General features: G+C 36.3%; 1 protein-coding gene across 10 annotated transcripts in view; it reads left to right on the top strand.

The window, feature by feature from the left end:
* Positions 1–22,864, top strand: part of CBLB (Cbl proto-oncogene B) — a 207,198-nt gene that overhangs the window by 77,037 nt on the left and 107,297 nt on the right. For all 10 annotated transcript variants that reach the window (XM_078352259.1, XM_078352266.1, XM_078352263.1 and 7 more), the window contains exon 4: positions 17,813–17,959. In XM_078352259.1, coding sequence (XP_078208385.1) covers positions 17,813–17,959 — 147 coding nt within the window. The remainder of the gene's footprint in view (positions 1–17,812; positions 17,960–22,864) is intronic.

The raw sequence follows: 22,864 nt of genomic DNA, 5'->3' as shown, positions 1-22,864 counted from the left end.
GAAATAAATAGGAGTCCTATGTCACTTTCTTCCCCTTTCCTTTTTTTTTTGTTAAACATTTCAGTATCTTTTAAATAAAAGCCTCTGGAAACCAGCAGTTCATGGAACACCTTCCTCCATCAGTTGTTTATGAAAAGACTTGCTTCTCTGCATCACAGTGTTTCAGAGCCCCTTAGTTTATTTTACCCTTGGCTTATCACTCTACGGCCAGCTTCCCAGAGAGTGCTGGGCATGCTTGTGTGCTCCTTTCACTTTTCTTCTCTTAGGTACCAGAATGTAGTGGCATTTCCCTTAGGATTCTGCAGCTGCTCCTTTCAAACCATGCTCTGGCCTTGTTCTGTGATGTTGCATTCAACACCCCACCACAGGCTGTGCCAAGATCTTTCTTCTTTGATTAGAGGTTCTCATGACAAAATAAGTTAGCAGTGCTTGACTGACATTTTCTAAGGATATTTATGCTGGTGGAAGCAATCATGGAGGCCCTGATTGCTCTTTAATTGTTGAGTTACAAGGAGATATATAACAGTAGGAAAAATTAGTTCCAGGGGGGAAAGCATCTTAGTGGTGCATTTGGAGAAAATACTTTTTTAATTCTTTACTGATTGGTCTTACCTTTTTAATTTTTTTCCCTCCTTTCCTGATCTTAAGGATAGAATAAGACATGGCAGGTGGATTGTTTGTATTTAGGAATTGCAAGGATTAATGGTGATTGATGGTGATTATTGAGGGAAGAACTAATTTGCTCCTGTCTCAAACTAGGCATAGGTAAGCCACACTTAGACTGAACTTGTGATGTGCGTGGTCCTCTTCCATTTCTTGCAGTGGGAGGGAGCAAGGAAAAAGTAGCCCTCTTTCTGACCTTTGGCAGTCTGTTGACTCATCAGAAGAATTTAATTTTTCTCCCAGGATAGAAATGTGGAAGTGATATGGGGTGTGGTGATGAGGGAATTATCAATCTGATGCTGATGTTGATATTTACAAATGTGAAAAGTACACGCTGTCCCAGGACTGGGCTGTCAAAGACAAGGGGATGAGTACTTTAGAGTTATTGAGCAAGAGGGATGACAAATGAAAGTCCCATAAGTAGTTGCCCTTGAGGTCTGACCTGAAAGAGAAGCTAACTCACTCTGAAACAATGATGCTCCAGCCCAGTAGTGACGTTAGCAGCCTCTCCACTTGGTAGGGACTGGCTGATAGATATGTGGTTTGGGACAACAGAGAGGAATCTTTCACAAATCTTTAAATAAGTACTTAAATCTTGAAGGTGCTTTAGATGTAGTTTTACCTAGAGGCAGACCAATGAAAAATAAAGGATCTTTGAGGTTCCTGCTAAATGAGTGCTTTCAGACATTATACATACATAATAATCACCTGGGGACCTTATTAGTGTGCATATTCTGAGTCAGCAGTTCTAGTGGGACCTGAGATTCTGCATTTTTAACAAGCTCTGTGGTACTTCCTATGGTGCTAGTCTAAGGTCCAAATTTTGAGTGTTTTTGTTAGACACTTATTTAAAGAAGATTCACTGCTCCATGTATTTAGTTTTTCCTTCTTTACACATAAATATGAAAATGTATAAACAATGAAGAAGATGCTGTATTATTCCTTGTGGCATATGTAAATTAACTCTTATGGAATGAACAGTGATAAAAATAGATATTAATAAAATCTAAATTAAACTCACCAGCTAACATACTGGAAATACATTCTGATCAGAAACCAAATGCTAGGCCACACATTGCTATTTAAAGGCATCCCCGTGTGGTACCGGGTTCATGTGTGTGTGACACTAGATGTCTGGAAAACAGATTTTTGTGACAGATTTTGACATAGGAAATATATCCAGCTCCATAAAACTTAATGGAAAATGTAATGCTTAACTTCAGTCCGTTTTTAAAAAACAGATTTCAGTGTAGTCCATAACATCATGAGGGGTTTATTCTTGAGAGCTTCAAGGAGTCTATCAAGAGACTGACCTAAGAGAATGTCAGTGGCCGGCATAGTATTTGATTGGTAATTGAGAATACGTGTTTTGAGTTTGCCATATTCAGCTTAGTATTCTATTTTAGATCATGAATAAAGGATGTATTTCTTTACTGCACTAAATATTTGTCTGATGAATCATTTCTGGAAGTGAGGGAATTACTGTGGTATTTTGAAAGGGAAACGTATCTTTTCAGTAGTACATCAGCAATGTGATTTCTAAGTGTGTTTCAAATGCTTAATACACGAGGGGCTGAGAGTCTGCCAAAGTAGAACATCTGCTTCTAAGACAGGCTTCTGGTGCATTCTTCTCTGTGCACTATTGTTTTCTTTTGCTTGTTTTCTCAGTTTGTTAAATCTAGATTGTATTTCATCAAGGACACAAGGAAGAAATGCTCAAAACTCACTTAGTATCTTACAACAGAGAAATCTTCAACAGAGCTTTCAAATTTGGATAAAATCTAAGAATTCCTCATTATTAAAGTATGCCTGCTGATACATATTATTAAAAGTGGTTTTCTGTTTTGAATTCCCTACCCACGCGGTTCTCCCTGGTGGAAGCATAGTTGCACATGCGGACCTCTAAATTCCTGAGCAGCATGGGTAGAAGCGGTCCTGTGCTAATGAAATGGGCAACAAGGTCTGTGAGGAGGATGAGGATGAGGAGGCACTGTCATATCTGTGATGTGTTATTGCTACTGTATCAACCTCTTTCCTGAATACACAGCACTTCTGACCCTGCAGTCTGTCATATTGCCAGACTGATCTACATGTGTATGCCTTGGTCTGCCAGGCTTGTTGCCTGGCGTGATCTGCATTTGCTCTACTTCTCTTAACAGAGTTGAACACCTCTCTTTAGTTCCTGTGTTTTGGAAGCACCTTGAATGACCTTAGTTGTACAGTTAGTGTGTGTAATTGTGTGTTTTTATATCTAAGTAACCACTAGACCGCCGACTGCCAGACAGCAAGGACTAAACTGGTCTTTATCTTATATTTCTATTACCTAATGTAGTGGCAGATTTTAGCAGGTACTCAGAAAAGATTCATTGAGCGAATAAATTTTATTAAAGTTGATGGAACTCCACATATGATGATTATAATTTTCACACATATAAAATCAATCTGAAAGCAGGGAGAACTGATATTTGTGTAAGTTGGCGATACTTTTAGACATAGCAGCAGCAAGCTGTGATATGAGTAAAATGTGTGAAAAAATGAAAAGATTTTCTAGTGCTGGTTTACAAACTGATCTTTGTGAATTATTTGTAGCACCCTTTCCTCTATTTTAATATTTAATTCCTTAAGAAATAATTAATCAAGGAATCAGTTTTTTAAAACCATTAATACACAATCTTCCCTTCATTGCATTGTTTAACAGAAATGTTAAAGTTTGGTTTTTAAATTATTTTCTTATTTGTATTATGTCGAAATGACCAGTATCTTCAGGAGAGGAGTAACAGTTGATTCTGGTGCTTACCATGTAAATTAAGTCCTACAAGTCTTCAGTGTAGCAGTGCATCTATTGAATAACCATTTTACTAATAGCATTTACATGGGTAGACAGGTACAGTGATCTGTTAAGCCACATTTTTAAATGTCTTATTTAAAATTTTGTAATGATAGTTTAGATATAGCTGGAAGCCAAAAGAATTATGCTAAAGTATCTTTAGTGTGGATAAGTCAGGGATTATTAATAGTGCTTGACTTTTAAACAGACACCCCATTGAGTAGAACCAGACAAGCTAACATCCAGGATGATTTCTTATCTAGACATATATTAAATATAGTTATGTTAAATTATCTTCAGAAGACACATAATTTAAATGGCAGCCTAATTAAAAGACACTGCTGTTAAGTCTATAAACATTCTATGTCTTTGCTTACATTTTACTACATATGTCAGGTTTCTCTACCTTTGGGAACTTAAAACTTGTAGAAATTGAGTCTATCATTTTGTCAGAAATCGGTGTATTAGCTTAATGGTATTTTCACAGTTCAGTTCATTGTGTGGTTATCTAAGTAAATATGTTAGGGGAATTAATTGCAGTAAATTCTTCTGATTCAAATCTAGGTAGGCTGCTTTCCAAATAGGATAGTACAGATTTTTTCCAAAAACCTCCCTTGGTTGGTTTGTTTATGTATCAAAGAAAATATAGAACATGTAAAATTTTTAATTTCAAATGTAAACATTACTTTGTTTACTAGGAATAAAATTGTTAAATAAGATGTTTCTGTTCTCAAAGAGGAAAGCCATATCCTTTCAAGTTCCAGTATTGAGTATGGTGATAATAGTAGATTAGGAGCTCTAATAGTGCTACTGCTGTATAGAAAACGACCCCTAAATTTCGTGGCATAATTTAACAGCAGTTATTATTTGTCATGGTTTTGCGGGTTTACCGAATGTTTATTCTGCTTCATATAATGTTGGTTGGGATGCTGGTTCAGCTAGAAGGTCCAGTGGCTTTACTTACATGCCTAGCATTTGGTACTTGCAGCTGGGAGCAGGCTTGGGTCTTACTACGTAATTGCTTGGGCTTCCTCACAACATGGCAGCTAAATGCAAGAGCATTTTTAAAGAGGCAGAGGCAGAAACTGTCGATCTTGTAAGGCTTGGCTCAGAATTTATGTAGCATCATTTCTACCACATTCTATTGAGTATAGCAAGTCACAGGCTACGTCAGTAAATGGGGAGGGAAATAGACACTTCTATGTTGGAACGAGTGGCAAAGATATTTTGGCCATTTTTCATTCTTTACAAATTGAGCTAAGTACTCAATCCTTTACACAATTAGCTAAGTACTTTTACAGTGTATGTTTTAGACATCAGTAAACTAAGACTTAAAGATGTTAAATCAGTGTCCAAGGTCATGTAGTTACTAAGTGGTTAAAGCTTCCGAGCAAGCTGATCCAACCGTGGCCCATGGGCCGCATGCGGCCCCATACAGCTTTGAATGTGGCCCAGCAAAAATTTGTAAACTTCCTTAAAACATTATGAGATTTTTTTGTGACTTTCTGTTAGAGCTCATCAGCTATTGTTAGTGTATTTTATGTGTGGCTCAAGACAGTTCTTCTTCCATTGTGGCCAAGGGAAGCCAAAAGATTGGACACTCCTACCTTTTTTTTTTTTTTTTTTTTTACTTTAGAGCTGGAGCTTTTTACCATTGTAATATATTACCTTTAATGGTAAAGGCAGATAAATTTGTCCTTCTACTCCAAAGCCAGTATCTGAGGATAGTTTTATTTATGTGGCGGGGGGGGGGGATTATTGTATTTGCAGTTAGACTGAGATTATAAAGGTATTTGGATCACACTATTGAGGAGCCATTCTGTGGTAAAAGTAGCAGTCTCTTCAAATTAGGACATTTCTGAGTTGTTGGGTGAGATGAAAGGTAAAATTTTTACATCTAATGTTATCCTGTGTCTATAACAAATGTTAGCACATTGCCTCTCCAAGAGCAAATAAATAAGTCAGCTTCTTAAACCATAAGTTTCCCAGTGGGCATATTCCATTCTACAGTTTATATTTTTCATATGGTTTCAGTATTCTAGTGTTTACTATTCATTAACATCAAACACAGATTTTAAGTTGTCCTTTTAAAAATTATGTTTGCTGCTTTGTGGTTTTCTTTGTTTTGAGGGCCAGTGTTATTCATGGAGTTTTTATTCTTGAAAACAAGAAAAAAAAATGTCACTCATGCTTGTGATGGTACAGAACAAAATAAAAGTCAAGGCTTTCAAAAAATTGAAAGTTTTTATACTTACTGTAATTTCAGTTTTCTGTGTTAGATTCTTGGCATACTGCTTCCAGGAAGTTTCTTCAGTCTTAGAGGCATATTGAGGAAGGTCTGTAAGTTGAAAACCTTATATTGCCTGTTGTACTTTCATGTTAGCTGTAAGTTGTGAAATGGATTCCCATTTTTTGCTTAATGCATATAGACATTTTAGTGCCAGAGTTGTCAAGTCTCCTGCTGATCAGAATAAAAGTGGTAGATAGCCCCACAGAATGTTATGGGACCAAAGAACTTATGTATCACAACCCCTGGTTTTATAGAAGCAGCTTTGGATAAGAGAAGCTTTCACTGTTGTTCATGTCATGGAATAGTGTGAAGGGCAGAGTTGTGTCTAGAAACCTGGTCTGTCAGCACTATGTTTTCCTTCACTGTATGCTAGTATTTCCTTAATAAGCCGCGTTATTAGAAATGTAAACCAGGATGGGTGCAGTAGCTCCCACCTGTAATCTCAGCACTTTGGGAGGCCAAGGTGGGTTGATCACAAGGTCAAGAGATCGAGACCATGCTGGCCAACAGGGTGAAACCCCGTGTCTACTAAAAAATACAAAAATTAGCTGGGCATGGTGGCATATGCCTGGAGTCTCAGCTACTCGGGAGGCTGAGGCAGGAGAAATGTAAACCAAGTGTCCAAGAAGGCCCTATCAACACCACTAAGTTGTAGAACACATTAAATCCAGCTTAACTTTTACATTTATGAAAATCTTAGATTTTTATAAAAATGCATATATATGCAAATATGTATATTGTCATTGTATTCAGAAAGTTTAAGATTTTTATAGTGGTCTAGGGAAATTGTACTGCTGAGAGCTAGTACATTATTACAGCCATGTTTTTCTATGATTACTTTACCTTCTTATTTTTCATTTTGAAAGAAAAAAACTACCTGGCAGAGTCTCAATGCTTTAAAAAGACAGCATTTTTCTGTGAGGCCATTGACATTTAAATTAGCGTTCTTCTGTTGGACTTATGCATATTAAGGCATATCATATATCCAGTAAATGGAAGAAAAAATGTAGTTAACTGAGTCATCTAGTTGTGTGTGGCTATACACATTTCTTTCATGATGTTATATGACAAAGAATATATGTGATGTGCTAATTTATCTATATAACTATTCTGAGGTTTCTTGCTCCTAAGAATAATTTAATTTTAGTTGCATTTTTAAGGAGACTATTACAAAGGAAGGAGATAAAGTCACCAACTAGATTTAGGGATCCAGACCTCTCCTTCTGTTGAAACCAGTTTTAGACTGTGGAGTTAAGTGTTTGAGCTCTGTGTTGTCTGGTTTTTATTTTAAATATATGAAATTAGATTTAAGAGGCTTTTCTTTTGGGGAAGGATGTGGAAAAAATATTGGTGGGCTGTTTGTGAATGTACTATCGGAGATGGACTAACACTTTGTAGAAAATAGGGAATCATTGTCATGCATGTGGTTTGGGGTGAGTGCCCTGGAGATGCCTTTTCTGTTTGAAAGCCGACACAGCGGGGTTGCCATTTGGGCCCTTCAGAGGATGGGAGACATTGCACTGAGTCTGGAAATGTATTTATTTTCTTTCTAGTAGGCACATCTCAGGGTTACCAGAGAACATCGATATAATGGCTTTTTAATGACATTTTTGTTTCTTACTGAAATTGGACAATTTGAAGAAGAAAAGAAAGAGAAAGTATAATAATTCTACTAACCAGAGGTTACTGTTGATAATGCCTTTTTGTGAATGTTCTCTATTTGTTTTCCTGTTTACACATCATCTATAAAGTACTATTTAGCCTTTTAATAGAACTAAGATTGTACTGGGCATGCTATTGATTATCCTGCTTTTTTTACTCTACACTTTCATTTTAACCACTCTCCCCTCCACATCCCCCATCCTCTCACAGTGTTATGTGTGAGAATACATTTCCAGACTCACTGCAATGTCTCCCATCCTCTGAATGGCCCCATTGGCAACCAGGCTGTGTCTGCTTTCAAACGGAGAAGATATCTCTGGGCCACTCACCCCAACCGCTTGCATGAGCCCTGGTTCCCAATTTTCTATAAGATATCTATATCAGATCATGCCTAAAAGGAGTGGGAATTTCTTGGCAAATTTGTGTTTTAATTTATTTTTATGTTTACACCTATTGAATAAAGACAACTTTAATCCTGGGGAAGAGGTAGAAAAAAATCTCATAATTTTAATTTTATTCTGTTAGTTCTGCATGATGTCAGCACCAGAGCGATGACCTTTTTTTCTCCTGTGGTTCATTTGTATTTTACTTGTCCTATTCCAAAAGGGCAGTACTGAGGTGAGACAAAGTTATCAATAAGGAAAGTTTCCAGAGCCAGAAGAAGGAAGGAACTGTCAGGGAGCAATCAGTGCGATGGGAAACTATGTTGTGCTTCCTCAGAAAGTAGGACAAATATGTAATATTTACTTCAGTTTCTGGAAACTGCACCTGAGGGATATAGCATTGTTGCCTTTGTCTTGTTGGTGTTCCATTTTATTCATGAAAGAAAAAAAATGAGAGAAAATAAAAGGTCTCAGAACTCACAGAGTAAAGATATTTTTCTAATCCAAAGTCAAACTCCAGAGTTTTAATTCTCTATTAAAGTAGGTTTGGGTTAAAAATTCTTTTCTACAAACTAATTGTATATGCTACTCCTATCTCTCTGTTCATTCGCACTGTTTTGGGGTCAGGAAATTCTTATTTATAGTTTTAAAATATATTTTTCATAATCTTTGAAATTAACAAGCTTTTATTGGATATCTATTTTAAGACATTGTTACAGGTTTAAGACTTTTTCTTCTCTAACAAAGACTAGTCTGATAGAGCTGAAACACAGTATCTGTGTAAAATAACCATGGTGTCCTTCAGGGAAACCTCTGTGCCCTGGCAGATAAAGTGTCCTGGCATGTCACATATGGGAAGCGGTAGGGAAAAGATTCCATGGAATTATTTTGACATAAAGCTGGTGCATTTGAGAATTCAACAGGCTAAGGCGTAGAAACATTGCATCAGAGTGGGGTGTAGGAATGGCTTAACTCAAGGAGAGCAGACCATTTGGATAGCTTGGGGAGAAAACAGAAGCAGTGTGAGAAGTGATGGAAAGGACAGCAGAAGTACTTGAAGAAGATACTGTTTTCCAGAATTTCTAACTGTATTCTGTTAAGTAAAAACAAAAGCCATCCTTGATTTGTCAACATTGATAAAAATGACATAACAAGTAGAAGGAGGAATTTTCCTCCTAAGTTTGGGGTGGAAGTTGGAAAACTGACCAATTATATCTTTTTGATTCGTGTATTTAAAATTAAGGTGGAGGACCAGGAACAATGAATATGGGTTAATTGACTCTATTCAGATTGTTACTTTCTTGTTTATGATAGATTTACTGGAAATAGCAAGAAATATAAAGTTCATCTAGATTTGTTTTAAAAATGTTAACTACTATTGTTTCAAGGTCTAGTTTGTTTTGCTTGTTGATAAAACTGGTTAATTTTTTTATTTTTATTTTTATTTTTGAGACGGAGTTTCGCTCTTGTTACCCAGGCTGGAGTGCAATGGCGCAATCTCAGCTCACCACAACCTCCGCCTCCTGGGTTCAGGCAATTCTCCTGCCTCAGCCTCCCGAGTAGCTGGGATTACAGGCACACGCCACCGTGCCCAGCTAATTTTTTGTATTTTTAGTAGAGACGGGGTTTCACTATGTTGACCAGGATGGTCTCAATCTCTTGACCTCGTGATCCACCCGCCTTGGCCTCCCAAAGTGCTGGGATTACAGGCGTGAGCCACCACGCCCGGCCTAAACTGTTTTTTTTTTTTTTTTTTTTAATCACATAACTCTAGGTCATAAAAGTATAGTTTGAATTTCCAATGTTTTTAATGTTTCTTTTTCTTTCGAAAAATAATCAGAGAAAAAGTTCTGCTATGTTCTGGTTGCTTCTATATGAATCTCATAGCAATCATGGCTTTCCATTTAGCTTACAGAACTTTCATTGTATTTTACCATAAAGGAGTGAAAGAATGGATTATTTTTTTTTTTTTGCCCAAATGATAGAGGGTACACATTTTAAATGTTTATTTTTACAAAAGGATACTTGTTACTGATTAGGTTTTATCAAAAGAAGTTCAGTACTGAAGACAAAGGAGTTTTCTTTGTTGATGTAGATATTGTTAAGCTTTTAAACCAAATGAAAGTATGAGTGATCATATTATACTGTAGTCGGTTTTTGTAATAAATTTTCCAGATAAAACCATTTGTTGAAATCATCAAAGAGATGTTAATCCTACTTTAGCAAAGTTAAAATAACTGACAATAAAAAATGATCTGGGAAGCTTTATTGAATATACTGAGATAAGGTTTATTGTAGTCCTTCTTTTCATGCATACTGCTGTTATAATTCTAGGAGGTTTCAAAATCCACGTGAATGACCCCATTCAACCCTCAAGCTGTCTCATTCCTGGCCTAATTCACCTTCACTGTGCTGTAGCTACCAGTTACAGGACCAGCTGCATTTTGGACAGAACTGCATCACCCTGGAAATTTTAAACCCACTCTCTCTCTTCTGATTGCTATCTTTTACTGGTTCCATCTCCGCTTTATTACCACTGCATTGTTCTTTGTGAAGATTTCTAAGCCCCTTAAATTCATTGGGAATAGGATTCTGTCATCTTCATCTTTGTAATATCAGTGCCTAGACCAAGCCTGCTATGTAATAGGCACTCAAAGATTTGAAGAATTAATGACTAAATGATTATATCAAATACTTGCCCATTGTTTGCTGTTTCTGAATTGTAAGAGGCCTTCATGATAATGGACGATCGTAATAATGTGAGAATATGATTCTCCTACCTTAGTAAAATAGCCGTCAGGTTATTGGATAATAGTTATATGGAAAAGAAGAAACACTACTATGATAAATATTTATACTTTTAAACAGAAGTGGTAAGTAGAGTTAATAATAAATAACTTACTTATTGAAGGTCTTCAAAAAACTACATGCATCAGGATCTTACCTATATGTCCTATGTATTTTTATTCAAAATTTTAAAAAATGAGGAAACAGGTTAAGGAACCTGTTCTGATCTTTAAGCAGGCTAAGGATATAAACTAAGGAGCAAACTCGTCAATATATAGGTTACTAGAAAAAGTAAGCAGGATATATTTTAAATATCTTTTGGAAGCTTCTCAAAGGATATTACATTGAGCAGGATAGGCTGGCATGTTATTTCATGTTTGAGTTTTGTTTAAGTAAAACATTCATAAATTGTCCATTTAAATCTATTTACTTTGGAAAGCAAATAAATTTACCCTGTGAAGAGCATCCTTATTTTGAGGGATGGCTTTATTGCTGTTACTAAACTTTGCAGATAACATGTTGAAAAGAATACTACAGGCTGGGCACAATGGTTCATGTCTGTAATCCTAGCACTTTGGGAGAGTGTGTAGGCGGATCACTTGAGGTCAGGAGTTCTAAACCAGCCTGGCCAACATGGAGAAACCCCATCTCTACTGCAGTACAAAAATTAGCTGGGTTTGGTGGCACATGCTTCTAATCCCAGCTACTCAGGAGGCTGAGACACGGGAATAGCTTGAACCAGGGAGGCAGAGGTTGCATTGAGCCTAGACTGTGTCACTGCATGCCAGCCTGGCCAACAAAGTGAGATTCTGTCTCAAATGAAAAGAAAAGAATACTACAGAGAGATCAAAGAATGCCCAAAGTTCGTCTTTCCCAGCCAGAATTTTGGACGTGGCCTCCCTAGCCATGCTAGTGGTGAATGAGGTGTTTAACAAAGGAAATGCCAGACCTTCCTTTGGTTGCCAGTTCAGTGTAGTTTTTTGGAAGGAGTTTACTAAATTTCTTGTAAAGTGAGCAGTTTAGTATCCAAGAAGTAAAATGGAGCAAGTTGGAAAATTGTCCTTCTGCCTGTGTTTCAGTTTAGATTGTTTCTAGGCGCACTGCTAACTTTATGACTTTGGGTAGACTCAGTCTTTATTGGTATTTGAACTTTTAATGTCTGTTGTGTACTACCCTTAGATATATTTAAAACTTTAAAGCATTTGGGCAGGGGGAATGGGTACGGATCCAGTTGTATTTAAGACTCTCAGAACCCATCTTAATAATGGTATCTATTCTCATGAGGGAGAAATGAAAGGCAAGGCTTACATCAGCCTAGTCTCCTCACTTAGAAATCACAACATTCCCAAGGTCAGAAACAGTGTGAAGTAAGTCTCTAAACCCATTTTGGAGGGCAGTATATCAGAAATACAGTGGAAATTGCTCTTTAGCTGGATGTGAGTCTCATTTTAATCACCACTGTTTATATTCTTTATGTCCTGCCTTTCTTTTTATGTTGAGTTTGTTTCACCTTGTAAAAACTAAGAAGAGCATGTCCTTGCTTTTAAATGTGAGAATTGAATTATTAATAATTTTTGGGTAAAAATATCACCTCCCATTTTTTCTACCAAAAGCAGCACATTCTTACAGACTTTCCACCTCACTGAAAATAGTCATTTAAAGTTTTCACTAGTTCGGCATTTAAAGCTTTTTATTTCCTCCTTGATTTATAACACACCTGTTTCTTGAATAGAAAAAACTCAAGGACTGCATTCAATCTAATTAGATTACATTCTTTGTATGACTCCTGAATTTACTGGAGGCTACAAATCAAATCTTGAATATTTTCTATTTGTTTTATGAATTTAATTCATCAAGTCGAGATGGTTATAAGTAGAGCAGATCACCCCTACTATGTTATAGTAGGATGATCTCTTCATGTCCTTTTGTTTCATACTATATGCGAAATTCATTAAGGGTAGCATTGTGCCATCCTTCATCAAGCCTTATATACTTCTTTGTGCTTATGATGGTGTAGCAACCTTAAACTATTAAGGCCTGTTTATGAACAGTGAAGCTCCATCATTCCAACAGATTCAGCATGTTAATTCACTCTAGTTCAAAACCACATTCTAGTTGAATCCCCACGGTGTAACTTGACATTTAGAGAAATTGATTCATACCATTTTAAAGAAATATGATATAGGTGACAGAATCAAGGATGAAAGAGGTACCTTGTTGCCTAGGTGATGACATTGTAGATACATTTCACATTTCTTTCTCTCTCTCTTTTTTTAATATAGCTCTTCTCCCTCCTTAGTTTATACTCCTCCCTCCCTTTTTTTTCTTCTTCAAGATTCCTCTAATGTTAACATCTTTGGCAGTTTGGCCAATGTTGACAACTACTTTTGATTATCTGGCATTTTAAAATACTTTTATTCTAAAATTATTTATTATAAACAAAATCCATGCAAAGCAAATGAATAAATGTGATGGTTCATGGAATATATGTGGAAATAAGTAGCTTCTCATATAAGTGAAAGAACTGGTGTTGAAAATTCCATGTAAAATTAGTTAAAATTAAAATTACATTTATAAGATTATTGAGTTTTTTTTCTGGACAGTGTTTTATTTAGTTGTTTGGGGATTGTTTGGATTTTAGTGTCAGGAATAGATTCTCACTAAGTATCAGATTCTTTATTAAGCAGTCATCATTTTAAGTCTTATGATGATGGGGAATCAGATGGGCTTAGGGAAAATTGGCTAAGTATGGAAAAATTACATAATGAAAAATTCCATCTACAAAGACGTATGATTGTTACTTTTCTTCTCCCTATGTCTTGATGGTTAGAGATTTGAGTTTAAGGAAAGCATGAAGTCACCTTAGGAAATCTGCAATGAATTTATTTCTATAATTGGGCAAAAGATTTAATTTTTACCAAACTTCCAATTAATAAATACAAAACAAAAAAGAAAAATCAAGATGGCTATACTTAGGGCAAACCGACTGTTCTTTATTTGGATTGGCTGTACTCCATCCCCTCATTGCTTTGTTCTTTAATCATATCCAATTTTTTTTTATTTGTTGGATCTGAAGGCTGAAACACATTACCCATTCTGTGTATCTGACCCACTGGCTATGTAGACACTAAACTTTAAGAGAAACATAGTAACATTTTTTATAGTCTAGAAGCTCTAATAATCACCAGTACCTCTACAAATACTCATTGATTGATCATAAAATGTGTGTATAGTTCCATTTTCTTGCTTTTGCAAATGGATCACCACTATTTTATTGGACGTTTTGCACAAACGTTTTGCAATGAAAAAATACATTTTGCCTTTAGTCTTGAAAGAAACTCAAGCTCATATTGTTGGAAATAGTTGAATATATATATGCATATATAATACACATTTCAGAATATATGTATTTACTTTAGATTTATACATTCACACACCCATCTTTTGTAAATAATCATCTGAGAAATCCATTACTTAACATATTTATAGAGGTTGCAATCTATACCAAGGTATGAAAAGAACTGACAAACTCATTCTGTTGGAGCTTAAAAGGAAAAACAAAAAAGAACCAAAAACGAATTCTGGTATCTAATGCCATTTAACTTTGTTATCACAGCAATACATTTTCTTTTTTATATGGCACTGTGACTTCTTTGTGTTCACTGTGTTTTGCTATGCAGTATGTGCTTTCTTCATTCCCCATCCCGTTTTGCATCCTTTGATACCCCCTTCTCCCTGCCCCCAAGATGGAGTTTCACTCTTGTTGCCCAGGCTGGAGTGCAATGGCATGGCCTCGGCTCACTGCAACCTCTGCCTTCTGAGTTCCAGCGATCCTCCCGCCTCAGCCTCCCAAGTAGCTGGGATTACAAGCATGCACCACCACGCCCGGCTAATTTGGGATTTTTACTAGAGACAGGATTTCACCATGATAATCAGGCTGGTCTCAAACTCCAGCCTGACCTCAGGTGATCTACCTGTCTCAGCCTTCTAAAGTGCTGGGATTCCAGGTGTGAGCCACTGTGCCCAACCTGATACCCACTTTTTAAAAAATAACTTTCAATTTTGAAAATAAAACAATCCAAGAATACAATCATCTCTAACCATCTAGACATAGGGAGAAGAAAAGTAACAATCATACGTCTTTGTAGATGGAATTTTTCATTATATAATTTTTCCATACTTAGCCAATTTTCCCTAAGCCCATCTGATTTCCCATCATCATAAGACTTAAAATGATGACTGCTTAATAAAGAATCTGATACTTAGTGAGAATCTATTCCTGACACTAAAATCCAAACAACCCCCAAACAACTAAATAAAACACTGTCCAGAAAAAAAAGACTCAATAATCTTATAAATGTAATTTTACTTTTAACTAATTTTACATGGAATTTTCAACACCAGTTCTTTCACTTATATGAGAAGCTACTTATTTCCACATATATTCCATGAACCATCACATTTATTCATTTGCTTTGCATGGATTTTGTTTATAATAAATAATTTTAGAATAAAAGTATTTTAATTGTAGTTTGTATTGGTCACAAGTCTTTTCTTTGGTATAGGAAAACAGTTTTTTTTTTAAATTTTTTTAAAATGAGTATCTCATGTCTACCGTCATCTAAATTGAGGATATGTTAACATAAATGAAAAAATCATATCGATATCAAAGATTCAACTGAGTAACAGAAGTTTTACACTTGGATTAGGTTGAGTTGTGCAAAAGTGGCAGAACCTAAGAAAATGATATAACATTTATGTATATTATAATGAGTTTTGCAGCTTGTTTATGGGAACAGGTCAAGCATTAAAATGAGGACTATGGGGCCGGGCGCGGTGGCTCAAGCCTGTAATCCCAGCACTTTGGGAGGCCGAGGTGGGTGGATCACGAGGTCAAGAGATCGAGACCATCCTGGTCAACGTAGTGAAACCCTGTCTCTACTAAAAATACAAAAAATTAGCTGGGCATGGTGGCGCGTGCCTGTAATCCCAGCTACTCAGGAGGCTGAGGCAGGAGAATTGCCTGAACCCAGGAGGCGGAGGTTGCGGTGAGCCGAGATCCCGCCATTGCACTCCAGCCTGGGTAACAAGAGTGAAACTCCATCTCAAAAAAAAAAAATGAGGACTATGTTATGATTCACCCTTTTTCATCACAAAGCTTTTCGTAGTTAAGTTATAGAACTAGGTGATTTTTTTTTCCACTTTTTTAAGGAAGATGAATTTATTGATTTTATAGAATACCTTATTGTATTCTTCTTATTACTACTTTTCCCACTTTTTATCATAAGTATCTTCATTCCATATTCATCTCATGCAGGAAGTTATGTGTTTACTTTGTAAATGTTTTAGGAAGAATGATACCCAGTGATTTTATTGTTAGGTGCATATTACGTGATCTCTTTGGTAACAAACATGACTCTTTATTATATGACAGTTATTAAACACAGATACATGAGTAAATATGGAGCAGAGAAACAAAACTTTCAATAAGAAAGGTCTGTTGATACATTACATGGTTTTATATGTTGCAAATTTGATGACTTTCTCTATGTTAATTTTCCTCTATATTTTTATTGAGTCCGAAAGCACTTGCCTCCACCCACCTCCCAACACACACATGCACACACACACACGCACACACACACACAGGTGCACACACACATGCATAGTAGCTGAAGGTTCAAAATGAAAACATACGCAGTATGTACCTATTGATTTTTGGTCATGCTGAGCTAAAGGGAATATAAAGAAATAAGGTTTGTTAAAAACTGGAAAGTTATTTAGTATTTTGTATTTTAATTGCTTCTTTGCTATCTAGCACTAGTAGTTTTCTGCTGATTAATGTAATGTTGTAAATTTAAGAAATGTTAGCAAGCATTACAGGTGATTGATAGTATTATTCTGTAGTATGAAGCATGTTTTAAATCTTGTCAGAATCCCCAGATCTTAACACGGAAATTAAAATAGAGGTGACATGTGCATCTCTATTTTAAAGCACTTTGTCATACTACCACAAGTTTTCCTTCTAAAACAGACTTCATGAAATCTTCAGAATTCAGAATCCATTAATCCATTTGACTTTCTCTTTATTTCTTTTTTTTTTGTTTTGCTTTTTGTTTTTGAGACATTGTCTCACTTTCTTACTCATGCTGGAGTGCAGTGGCATGATCATGGCTCACTGCAACCTCTGCCTTCCGGCTCAGAGGATCACATCAGCTACTTGAGTAACTGGGGCTATAGGCATGCACCCCATGCCCTGCTGATTTTTGGTATTTTTGTAGAGATTAGGTCTTGCCATGTTGCCCAAGCTGGTCTCGAACTCTGGGCTCAAGCCATCTGGCTGCGTCAGCCTCCCAAAGTGTTAGGATTACAGGGATGAGCCACTGCGCCTGGCCTGACTCTCCATTTCTTATAACAGTACCTCTTAATCGGGAGAGCACATTAGAATTGCCCAGGGGGGTTCTAATATATGCACATATCTGGAACCCATCCTCAGAGAATCTGATATTTAGGTAAGAGTGGCAAGTATGTTTAACAAAAACTCTACATTGATTTAGATGCTTCTTTATGTCGTGTCCCAGCCAAACTTTCTTACTCTGTCTTGTATTATTTTCTCTGGTTACCCTCTATTCTGCTTTAACCATGCCAAAAATGATATAATACAAATACTTTTTCATTTTATGCATCTATTAATACTTTCGTACATGCTGTTTCTACCGCCTGAAACACCTTTTCCTTCCCTCTCCATCCTCCCTTTCTCTCCACTCCATTTCTTTTATCTGTCAAGCAATGAGTTTTCTTCTTAGATTCTCCTTTAGTGGCAAACCTTCCCTTACTTCCCCAGGTAGAAACAGACACTCTGTCGTTCGTGTTTACCATTTATATTTGATTATGATTTTTAAGTGTTCATCTCTTCCATTAATCTGTGAGCTCAGTGAAATCATGTAATTTATCTTACTTGTGTTTATGTTAAATGAATACACGAATGACTAATAAATTGGCCGCTTTGTTAGGAATTTAAATGTAGAGTGTTTTCATAAACATCGCTTTTAAGGGCCACATTCAGTTGAGATTCATGATCAAACACCAAGACATATGTTGATACCTACATAACATTATTTATCTTAACATATATTCTAAAAATTTTATGCATATAGGTATTTATTTCTTTTCTTCATTTTTTTTCCCTTGTACCTACAGACGAAATCTCACGAAACTGTCCCTTATCTTCAGTCACATGCTGGCAGAAATTAAAGCAATCTTTCCCAATGGTCAATTCCAGGGAGATAACTTTCGTATCACAAAAGCAGATGCTGCTGAATTCTGGAGAAAGTTTTTTGGAGACAAGTAAGTAAAAATCATTTTTATAGTTGCAGATCTATCTTTCAAGGGTCACTGCATCCTCCCTTCAGTTGCATATGATACATATTTCACTTGAGTATTTTGTGAATGTATTTCATTATTATTGATAAGCATTTTGATTGATTGGTCATTTTTCTGTGGTAGCCACCAAAGGTATGCCTCAATAATGCGATGGTGTTTAAACCATTAAGTAAATATTATACAATGTTATTTATTTCATGAGCATTCAATTGAGTTTGTTCTGAGAAGCAAAAGCATGTAACAGTCTTTATACATGAGAAGCTGGTAACTTCTTATAATTTAATATATAATTAACATACAAAATAAAAGGTAGACGGGAATAGAGACATTAAAAAATGGCATAAGTAAATTTCTCTGACAATTTAGAGGGGAATAGTTGCTTCAGGATCACAGCAACCAGGGACTCCTTCCTGGAGGAGGCGGTATGTTAAGCTTGGTTAAGATCTGAAATCAAGGTGAGAGAATGCACTGGCACCTGATCCAGCCTGTGTCTGTTTTACTACACAGATTATATATATATATGTGTGAACAAGATACGAGGATAACGTTATCACAAAGGTGTAGCATGTTGCAAAGTAGCTAAAGTTTTCTTTGGTGTATCCTACAGAGACACAGATTCTGGTGGGCTTGAAATGGAATGGAATGTCTAAAGTCAGCATAATTTATATAAAAGTTGGAAACTTTGTCATAAATTTCTTAGTATAATGATCAAGAGTAAGCATCCGGAGGCAAGTGGTTTCTTCAGTAGCCTTTTAAGGATCACCTTTAATGAGAGTCCTCAGACTCAGAATGTCCTAGAGCTTAGGCAAAGTTCTGGCTGGGTAGTAAGGAGGACGTGGGATTGCTTACATAGATTACTGTTTTAATCTTGTGTCAGAGGTCTGTATTTGTCCTTTAACTGATGAAATTAGACACAAGCATTGTTAGTATGTGCTTTTGTTAGTACGTTGATACAGTCAACCGCGGTATTGGTTTTCCTTTGTTGTGGCTGTTGCTGTTTTTCTTTACAAAGTGCTGTGTTTACTATAGCCACCACCAAGATTGGAATGTGCCTACGTAGAGTAATGTACATTTCATTAGGCACATAATTTTTTTGGCTTCCAAAACATTAAAGCCTATTTCTCACATTATAATAAAATGTATTGTGAATTATTTTTAGGCACTAAAGGAGAAAATGCCATTTTGCCATTAACATGGAAATTCTGTGTTGTAGCAATCTAGTTATTTAAGATGTTCCTATATTCATTGAGAAATGAAGAATTTTAGAAAAAAAGTTTATCCTTATCTGAATTAGAATAACACAGCTAAGAGTATACTAATTAAATATTTATTAATTGTAAGAAGCAGAATGGTCCTGCCAAGTTCAGGGTGTAGGAACTGAGAGGGTTTCCTGCAGTTGCAGTTCATGTATTAACATTGTAAGCTTGGCAAACGGTCGGTAACCTTCAAAACGAACTTTCTCTAAAAGTTTTAAGAGAATATATAGGACAAATTCATTGTGGTATTTCTTTTTGAAAACTGAAAATTCTGGTGAGCTATAAAATTGTTTACTTGTCATAAAGTCAATAAAAATGGAAAGATTGCTCACATGTTTTTTTAAGAGAGGAGTTTACATTGCTGGCACCTCAAGCCACAGAAAATTATGCATTTGAGACATCTTTATTTCCCTTTATTTATAACCACAGACATCAAGGGGCTGAAATTTCTTTTCAACTGCTACATGAGTGAAATTACTACTACATCAAATGAGGGTTTGTTGAAATAGTGATTACATACTTTCCCTACCTCCCAATTCTTTTCACCTTTGTCTCTTTTTACTGAATTAAGAAAGCTGCTTAATTTCTCTTTTTTTTTTTTTGGATGAGTGCCAAATTTCCTGCTCCTTTTGGAACTTATATGTATTACCATAGTCATCCAAATTAATGATTCTTTTATTAGATAATTGGAGAAAGTATCTTTTTATTCTTCCTAGGTTTCAACTTGTGGTTCCATAATATTTTATTGAATGAATGCACATATGCATGAATGTATCCTTTCAAAAAGTTGAATTCTTTTTTTTTTTTCCATTATCCTCTAATACTGTTTGTATTTTCCCAAAACATAGTTCTCCTGTGGGAGTATGCCTGTCATTTTTCTCACTGTTCATTGAGGCCATGTGAGAATGCTTTCATTTAGCCTAACCAGTGCCTTTAAACTTGAAAACAGCATTAGAACCATGAATCCATTCATGAGGGCAAAGCCCTCATAATCTAACCACCTCTTAAATATTCCACTTCTTAATACAGTCACAATGACAATTAATTTTGACATGAGTTTTGGAAGGGGCATTCAAACTTCAGCACTGTTTTTTGTTTTGTTTGGTTTTGTTTTTGAAGACGTGGTGGTGCTACCCTCTCTGCTCCGGAAGGCAATGCCTGCCTTGTGGCCCAAGAGGACAATAACACGTGTATCATGGCAAACTTGTTGGAATATTCTGTTTAAGGTCAATTTGTATGCAAACGAATATACTATTTGAACAGTGCAATCATGCTTCTGCTTTCATACCTTGTTGACCAGGAGATAGAAATCTGTAGGAAAACAAAAGTGACATTATTGAATAACTGTATCTAAGTATATTCAGCAAAATGAGACGATATAAACCGAATCCTCATACTCTGGAATAATCGCTTATAATCTAGAAACTTTCAGCATGAAGCTCAAAAAGTATATTACTAGCTGCTAAAAAAAGAAGAACATTAATGTGATTAGACTCTGGGTGGCAGTTACTTTTCTCAGCAGGTCAGGTAGCAGCTCATGAGGTACTTATTTAAGTACTTTTTGACATATAGAAAAGTGATGGATTGATTAAAGTGGTGACTTCTAAGATTTTAGTGCACCAGTCCCCTGAGCAGTGTGCACTGTACCTGATACGTAGTCTTTTATCCCTTACCCTTCTCTTACTCTTCCCCACCATGACCCTGAAGTGCATTATATCATTCTTATGCCTTTGTGTGGTCATAGCTTGGCTCCCACTTTTAAGTGAGAACATTCGATATTTGGTTTTCCATTGAGCTGGAGCTGTGACACTCCGTTTATGGCTCTGCAGTTTCTGGAGTCTCCAAGCTTCTGAGTGCCACCACATTTCCGTCTTCCAGACATAGGTGCCCACAGTGGAAGCTACTTGCTATACATCAGATCCAGCCATTGGCTTGCCCAGAGCTGGAGCCTGTGCTGGTGCCTGGAGCTGCCCACCCTGCTACAGCAGCCACTGTGCTTGGCTGTACACAGTGGTTGGACTCTGTACTCACTTGCTCATGCACCACCTGCTGCTCCACATCTGACTCACTGTTGGCAGGTGTGGGATCTGTGCTGCTAGTGCAAGGTGAGTGCAGCCTGCCAGGCTGAGTTGGTCGAATGAGCCCAGCAGGCCGGAGCAAAACTTGAGTAAAGGTGCCACCGATCACAGAGGTTTCCGGCTGGAAAAGCGACACACAAACAATGAGTGACAGTATTGCTTATCTACACTATAGACAAAGTGTTATGAACTTTTTGACAAACAAAAATTGTCTATCATAAATACCCAGTGTCTATGTCTTTATCAGTACCAGGAATGTTCATGTATGAAGAAGAGTCATTTGATCTAACTATGAATATCCTTGGTAACTATGGTTACCATCCTATCAGAGGGGACTTGCTGTATGGTGACTATCTGACCAGAGTAGTTTTGATATGCTGTTTCTGTGGGTTGCTGGAAAAGAATTGCTTTTCCTTTACTGATAGAACAGCAAGAGTAACAATGGCCTGATAAGAATCGATCTTCATATTCTTAAAAAATGGAGTCATTATAAAAGAAGATTGGACTTAAGGAATAACTGTATACAAAATGTCAACAGACTTAGGAATCACAGTACTAATATTTTCTGTCCGTAATAAAATCAAAACATATCAAATATATTACAAACATTCTATTATCTTCTGAACGAAGCTTGCCCTCTATATAAAGATACGGATATTGAACAGATCTTAGTTGATGAAGGTGAATTTTCTGAAAAATTTACATAAAATTGAAAATAGAGTTGCGCTACTATATATAAAACATATTTTCTTTTTGTTTAATATGAGGATGACAGTATACATGTCTGAGCTACAATGGATTTTAAACAACTACCACCATTATCACCACAGCACAAAACAAACTAACAATAAACAAACATGTCGATTTCCTTGTTTGTATTATGGTAGTTCTTTTGTTTATTCCCACATACCTGTTTTTTAGCCTTAGACTTTTTAGTGTGATATTTTTAAAAATTTAAATATATAAATTAAGTTTAAGATATATGAGGAAAAGTACACAAATTATACATGTAGAGTGAAAAATTTTTATGAAGTAAACATATCCATGTAAATGCTACCCAAATAAGGTAGTAGTAATTTACTACCTGCGTCTTGGAAGATACCCTCTCTCAGCCCATCAGAAAGTCCCACATAGTCACCGCCTGCCTTCATAGCATTGTAAAATCATACATAGTTGAAATCATACAAATTATACTCTTTTGGAAAAGCTGGCTTCTTCCTCTCTTTCATGGAAATTCAGCTCTGTGCTTGCATGTAGCAGTACTTTTGTCATTCTCCTTGCTTCATTGTATGGCTGTACCAAAGTTTACCTGTTCATTCCATTATTTTTTTATAAATTACCCCATCTCCGGTATTTCTTTATAGCACTGCTAGAACAGCCTAACACAGAAACTGGCTGTATAACATCAATTATAATTTATAGAGAAAAGAGGTGTATTGGGCTCGTGGTTATGCAGGCTGTATAGACATGGTGCTGGCATCTGCTTGGCTTCCAGGCAGGCCTCAGGGAGTTTTGCCTATGGCAGAGGGTGTATC

This window comes from Callithrix jacchus, chromosome 15 (genome assembly GCF_049354715.1).
Source record: "Callithrix jacchus isolate 240 chromosome 15, calJac240_pri, whole genome shotgun sequence".
In the NCBI taxonomy this organism is placed as follows: Eukaryota; Metazoa; Chordata; class Mammalia; order Primates; family Cebidae; genus Callithrix; species Callithrix jacchus.
This window is presented reverse-complemented; position numbering and strand designations above follow the sequence as displayed.